Source organism: Corvus brachyrhynchos, unplaced genomic scaffold (assembly GCF_000691975.1).
Source record: "Corvus brachyrhynchos isolate BGI_N302 unplaced genomic scaffold, ASM69197v1 scaffold264, whole genome shotgun sequence".
NCBI lineage: Eukaryota > Metazoa > Chordata > Aves > Passeriformes > Corvidae > Corvus > Corvus brachyrhynchos.
Window position 1 is genome coordinate 1,538,060 of NW_008237648.1, and position 7,391 is coordinate 1,545,450.

A 7,391-nucleotide genomic window follows, 5' to 3' on the forward strand; every position below is an offset into this window, starting at 1 on the left:
CTGCCTGCCCCAAGCAGGGCGTGGCGGGCCCCGCTGGCCCCCACACGGGGCCGGCAGCCACCTGTCCCAGCACCGGAAACGAGAGACAGAGAGCTGGGAGGGGTTGTCTATTCTTAAGTGTGGATCACAGAGGTGGTCACAACTTCAAGTCACTTAAAGAATTGTCCATATTCAAACTGGCCAGCTGATAGGTTCTATCAGGTCCCAGAAGCTGTAAGCACCCCTTAGCAAGGACATCCCTTCCGGGACTATGCTTGCTAACCTATGACAATGCCTAATGCTCCATCTGCACTTTTGGGCAGAGACCTGCTAGAGCAGCTGGAGACAAAAATAATATTTTAAATGGGGAGATTAGTTTGGAAGTGAAAGACCAGCAATATGTGGAGTTGCGGAGTCTAATGCTAATAGTCAAAGAAACTGAAATAGCAAATGAAGAAGAAATTATTAAGAAGATAATGGATCAAGTATTCCCTGGAGTGTGAGCCTCTGGTACCCCAGGGAGGGCGAAGAATGCCCTGCCAATTCAAATTAAGCTTAAGGAAGGGAAACAGCATGTAAGGGTCAAGCAATATCCCTTGAAAAGGGAAGACAGAGAAGGGATCAGGCCAATTATTGAGAACTTTTTGCAAATTGGATTGTTAAGGGAGTGTCAATCTGATTTTAATACTCCTATTTTACCTGTGAAGAAATCTGATGGGTCACACAGGTTAGTACAAGATTTGAGGGGAATCAATAAAGTAACTGAGGATTTGTACCCAGTGGTTGCTAATCCTTATACTTTGTTAACTCGTTTAACACCTGAACTAACCTGGTTTACCGTTTTAGATTTGAAGGATGCTTTCTTTTGCCTCCCTCTCCATGAAGCCAGCCAGAAAAGTTTTGCATTTGAGTGGGAGAAGCCCAAGAGTGGATGCAAAACTCAACTCACACGGTGTGTATTACCCCAAGGGTACAAGAACTCTCCTACTATATTTGGAGAACAGCTTGCAAAGGAGCTAGAATCCTGGGAACCCCCGCCGGGAGAAGGACAGCTGCTTCAGTATGTGGATGACCTTTTGGTAGGCACCCAGACCCAAGAGGCATGTATGAACTGGACGGTAAGCCTCTTCAACTTTCTGGGCTTGCAAGGGTATCGGGTGTCCCAAAAGAAGGCGCAGATGGTAAAGCAAACAGTTATTTCCCTGGGCTATGAAATAAGTGCTGGACAAAGAACCTTTGGATGAGAGTGCAAAGAAGCGATATGCCAGATCCCAAAACCCCAGACAGCAAAAGAGCTGAGAACTTTTCTAGGCATGACAGGGTGATGCAGACTGTGCATTAATGATTATGGGTTGCTTGCTAAACCTTTATATGCATTGATTACGGAAGGAAACAAGAGCCTGCCGTGGACAAAGGAAGCAACACAGGCTTTCGACCAACTGAAGAAGGCCTTCATGTCAGCTCCAGCCCTGGGACTTCCAGACGTGAGTAAACCATTCTTTTTGTTTTCTCATGAAAAGCAAGGGATTGCCTTGGGAATACTGGCACAAGACTTGGGCCCGTATCGGCAGGCAGTAGCCTACCTTTCCAAACAGCTGGATGCAGCAGCCAAGGGATGGCCAGGATGCCTCAGAGCTGTTGCAGCAGTGGCAATAAACATCCAAGAGGCATGCAAATTCACCCTGGGCCAGAAAATGACTGTGCTAGTGTCTCATACAGTATCTGCAGTCCTGGAGGCCAAAGGAGGACATTGGCTCTCCCCTCAGAGATTCCTTAAGTACCAGGCCATACTGGTAGAACAAGATGATGTTGAAATTGTGGTGACTAACATTGTGAACCCAGCTTCATTCCTCAGTGGGAATCTGGGAGAACTGGTGATCCATGACTGCCTGGAGACCATCGAGGCTACTTACTCCAGTCGCCCAGATCTGAAGGATGCTCCACTCGAGGGCGCTGAGACCTGTTTCACTGATGGAAGCAGTTATGTTATCAGTGGAAAAAGACATGCTGGGTATGCCATTACCACCAGCCGAGAGGTAATAGAGTCTGGACCATTGCCAACAAACACCTGCACAAAAGGCTGAAATAATTGCTCTAACCCGAGCCTTAGAATTGGCAAAAAGAAAGAAGATTAATATTTATATGGATTCAAGGTATGCATTTGGGGTGGTTCATGCACATGGAGCCATCTGGAAGGAGAGGGGACTGTTAAACTCACAAGGGAAGAGTATCAAGCATGCACCAGAGATACTAAAGTTGTTGGATGCAGTTCAGTTACCTGAAAAGGTGGCTATCATGCACATTAAAGCACACCAAAAAGTGAGTTCTGAATTGGAAGAGGGAAATATGCTGGCGGACAGAGAGGCAAAGCCAAAGGTGAAGTACCCAATGAAAAGGTAGAGGCAACATTAATACCAGATGGAAAGATTTGCCTTGAAGGTAGGCCAGAATACAACAAGAAAGATAAGAAACTTATAAAAAAAAGGAAAGTGCAAGTTATAATCAGAGGGATGGGCTTTAACTAAGAATAACGAGCTCATAGTACCTTCTTATTTGTTGGGGTCACTGGTGCAGAAAGAACATGAGAAAACACACTGGGGAATGGGTGCTTTGTCCAATTATTTGAAAGATAGGATTATGGCTAGGAGATTGCAAGGTGCAGTGATACAAGTAACTCGCCAGTGTGGTCTTTGCCTCCGAACTAATCCTAAGAATATTCCAAAACCTAAAGCTGGACAAATTGGGAAAGGCTGCGGACCTGGGCAACAGTGGCAAATTGAATTACCCAGAAAAGGGGGGTATCAATACCTATTGGTATTAGCAGATAGCTTTTCAGGATGGCCAGAAGCCTTTCCCACTAGAACAGTTAAAGCACGAGAGGTGACCAAAGCGTTGTTGCAAGAAATAATACCCCGCTTTGGAGTTCCAGCCACTATGTCTTCAGATAGAGGGCCACATTTTATTTCAAAAATTATGCAACAGATCAGTCACCACCTGGGAATAGATTGGGAGTTACATACCCCATATAACCCTTGGTCTAGTGGCCAGGTAGAAAAGATGAACCATTTGATTAAGCAACAAATTATAAGATTGGGACAAAAATCAAATTTGCCTTGGCCCCAGGCTCTCCCATTAGCATTAGTGTGGATTCGAACAAAACCCAGAACAAAGGAAAAGTTAAGTCCATTCAAAATCTTATATGACAGGTCATATGTGGTTCAGGAGGGAACTTCATCCATTCAGGTGGGAGAAGAAACCCTGCATAGATATATGGTGGCCTTAGATAGCTCAGAGAAATTGAAAAGTATATGGCTGGGGCCCAAAGCAGAGAATTAGATGGGCCAGTACATGATGTACAACCTGGAGATTATGTGTATGTAAAGTCTCTTGCAGAGAAGATTTTGGAACCGCAGTGGGAACGACTGTTCCAGGTGATCCTCGCCACCTTCACTGCAATCAAGATCAAAGAGCAGAAGGCCTGGATTCGTCACTCCCGGGTGTGCAAAGCCCCTGAGGGAGTTTGGGAGGTAACGCCAGGCGACAACGAACTGAAGCTGAAGCTGACCCAAAAAGGCGATGGATGAATTCAGTTATGACGGACATTATCTGGAAAGTTGGGACTTTACTAATTATTCTTACAATCGTAACAAGAGTTAAAGTAGTACTACTGCAGTCTAACACGACTGAAATATCCCAATCCCAGGGGAAGGCATATGATCCTCACTTTCAGAAGGCTTTGAACAAAATGCTCAGAGTCACAAACACACGCCTGTGGGAAGGAAGGGATGTTTGAAGATGTAAATATGCATTCATGCAGGATGGGTTTCATGAGGCTTACCATCCACCCATGAAACCTATCCGATTCAGCCCTGAATGCTGTGACAAATGCTTGAGCAAGTGTCCAGAGTTCAGACTCAAAATAGAGGGTGTGCAACAAAAGCACATGACATTGATTTTAATATCACCCAAGTATGTACTGAACATTATAAAGATCAAAATAAGGTGACCCCCCCAGTATCAAAGAAAGTGAAAATGACAAAGGGAAAAGGAGAACAGTCCATGGCCCCCAAAATCAGCAAAATTGGACCATATGCGGTCAAAAGGAGAGGGGTTCAAAAAATGTTGAATAGCCCAAAATGGTCTTTGAAACGAGTAGAAATGGGGATGCAGGTAAATGTATCCACCATCCAGCCAGAATGCGCCCCATTTCTCAAAACCCCTTTTATGAATTGGAAGACTTGTCTTCAAAACTGTATGTCTGATAATTTTAAAACAAAGAGAGATCTTAACAGATTATTAGGAACAGGATTAGGAGTTTTAAGCACAACTGACTCAGAAGTGCTAATGAACAAATTGACCTCAGTAGGGAGTGACTTAATTAAATTACAGCAACCGTTGCAATCTTCCGTACTGGCCCTGGGTGATGACCATTGGAAACTGTCCAAAATATTACCAGACCGGGAGAATACAGAAGAACAAGACCATGAATTGATGATTAATGCCCTAGGTACAACCAGTAAAAATGTTTCTTTGGCTCTTGGATGTACTCAAGCACAACTGTGGATGCAGTCAGTGGCCACTGCAGTCATTAGGGAAGGTGGAGAAGGAACATTGCCTGCTGAAATTCAAAATATTGTCTGGGATAATGCCTCTGAAATAGAGAGAGAGCTTCAATCTAGGTGGATTTTGGTCAATTTCTCTTATGACCCCATAACGAGTGTGGTAACAGCCTTTGTCCTGACCATACACAATGCCTCCATCAGCATGATACATCCAATAGCCACTTTAGGACTAAATCATGAGGGAACTGTATTATACCACTCTGAACATAGGATGTGGGCACGAGAAATTAAAAGCCAGTGGCAAACCATTAACCTAGAGCCCTCTTCTATGAGGGAGCAGTTAGGGTACATATGTGAAGGGATTTAAGAAGAAGATAAAGACATTTGTTTGGATACAGACCAAAGCATTTGCCACTTTGAGGTGCATTCCATTAACCAAACAACATAGCGTATACAGAAGAGGTTGCATCTGCCTCAGGATGGCATGTCCCACCATAACGGTAGACAATTTAATTGTAAATGAGACCCAGTTTAATTTGTATATTTGCAATATTCAAAAATTGAAGGATGCAATTTTTCTTATCAGGCACCTGTAATATCACATCAGTATATAAAGGCAAACCTGATTACTGTCCAAGAAGTCTTGCCTGTGCCTATAGGAATGAATCTGACCCTAGTGGTTCTGCTGCTAAAACATCAAGAGCTGAGACAAATTCTAGAGGAAGTCAAAGACACAGGAAAGAATCATGGTGCATCATGATACAGAAACTAACAAAACAGTTTTTAAATTATTTGAAGGACATTTGTCCCATCATTGGTGGGATGTGCTTTTCGGATCGTCACCACCAGCAACTGGTATACTCAATGCCTTGATTCATCCTATTATTGTATTGCTCATTTTAGTTAGTGCAAGTTGGATTCTATCCGTGGTGATGCTTGTTTGGTATTGGAAGATGCTGTGGAGAATAGCAGCCTTGACATCACTATCCAAAGCGTATGGTATAGTCTTGAATGAGAAAAAGGCTGACCACGCCGCTTGGATAAAGGAAGAGGAAATCTGCGTACTGAGCAAAAGAATTTACTCGCTGTTAAAAGAGAAGTGGGGAATGAAACATAGGTTTAGAAGAAACATAAAGATTTTACTTATAGGCTAGCTGTGTTGAGATTAGTGCGAAGGAATTTAGGCCCAGCTAGAGTTAATTAAAATAGTTAAGAGAGCTGGACCTGAAATGGGTTTTAAGATGTAACTGATTACCAAATAACTGATGATCTGTCATTTGTATGTTTGCTTAGCTGTGCTTAGAACGAGGAATAGAAACTTTGATAAGTTGATGTAGGGAACAAGGACAATTACCAATTTCCTCCCTTGGTGGGAACCCGTCCAAAAGTCACACAAGAAGAAACTTAGAGGTCACTAAAGTAATTAGGATTGTTAAAGTTCAGAGAGGTGAAAAGGTCAAAATGAGGAAGATGAGTTACTTCATTTTTATATAACCACTGACCCAATTGAAGACCAGCAACTCAATTCAGAACACACACTACGCATGCTTAATGACATTTAAGCTCATTTCCATTTAAAGCAGAGAATGGGAGGTGTTAACGCTATGAATATGCATTTGTATTTTGGATATTCATAATTTTTGTAAATAAAAAGCTTTGTGTTTGCTTGGATCGGGGCTCTGCAACTTAGGGAGCCATCCCACGCAGTGCCTGGCGCCAAATAAAACATGCACTTTCTAACTCTAAACTGTTAGAGAGTTTTTGTCCATCTCAGTTGGATATCGATATTAGATCGATATTCATATTTTGGTAAATCATCCTCTCGATCCAGAGGCGCCCTGAATGTTCTCAAGGGCTCTGGTGCGGTGGGTCCCTGGTGTGCTGGGAGCTCTGAGAGCCCTGACAATCCATGTCCATCAGGGGTGGACTTGCTGGTGCTGAGGGTGCTGCTGTCTGTGCTTGCAGTGTCCTTGTGGCCTGCAGCTGGAGCCCTGATTCCTTGGCAGGGGCTGTTTGGGTGGGCTCTGCCGTGCCGAGGAGGGCAATGCCTGTGCCAGGTGCTTGTGGCCGCCGCCGTCCCCTGGGTGCTGGGGCCCCCTTGGGCCCTGCGGTTCATCCCTGGGGGGCTGTAGAAACTCTGCCATGGCCTTTGCCTTCACCTTGGCCTTTTGCTCATCCCTTCTTGCATTCCCCTGCTGAGCCTTTCTGGCCAAGTGCTGCAGGGGCTTCTTGTGCCTCTCCTGCAGCCCCCTCAGTGCCTGTGGGTGCTCATCCTCTGACAGCTGCTGAGCTTTCTGCACAATCATTCGTTTCTCCAGTGACCCAAACAAGATCGATGAAAGAAAACCCTGATCCTTCCACATCCCGCAGCCTCCTGGCTGCCCCACAGCCCCGGCCCGGCCCCGCAGCTCCCCACAGGCCCCCAGCCCGTGCTGCCCTGTCCTGCTGCTCCCCCCCACAGAGAAACACCCTGAAATCCTGAACTTCTTTGTTTCCCTGTCCTGGAAACCAGGGATACAAAGGAGCTGGAGCTGGGAGGGTAAGAGGGTTTTGGCCCTTTTTGAGGATAAGATCAGGAATGGTGCTGTAACACATTCCAATTCTCACTATTTTTCCCTTCCTCCTCTTTTCCATCTTCCTTTTCCTTTCTTACCACACACATTCCTCCTGCTGCTGTTTGCCTTAACCATATTCCTGCACGCTCCCTTCAACCAATCCCTTCCCAGCACACCAACACCATCCATCCCCTGTTGCTGAGACTCCTTCTCGACTTCCCTTTTTACCCCTGCTGGGTGTCCGTGTCCTTAATTATCTCTAGGAGAATGTGCAAACTGCCTCAACATGGTCCCC

The 7,391-nt window shown here is 45.0% G+C and overlaps 2 protein-coding genes across 2 annotated transcripts; both read left to right on the forward strand.

The window, feature by feature from the left end:
• Positions 1-482: 482 nt before the first annotated feature.
• Positions 483-2,641, forward strand: LOC103614097 (endogenous retrovirus group K member 25 Pol protein-like; the record flags this gene model as incomplete). The annotated part of the gene is made up of 1 exon (XM_017732063.1): positions 483-2,641. A coding segment is annotated over one exon (741 nt), but the record flags the coding sequence as incomplete, so codon positions are not given.
• Positions 1,385-2,742, forward strand: LOC108446176. The gene has a single exon (XM_017732060.1). It carries the CDS (start codon positions 1,434-1,436, stop codon positions 2,061-2,063), a length of 630 nt encoding a protein of 209 aa, XP_017587549.1. The 5' UTR covers positions 1,385-1,433; the 3' UTR covers positions 2,064-2,742.
• The last annotated feature ends 4,649 nt before the right edge of the window (positions 2,743-7,391 follow it).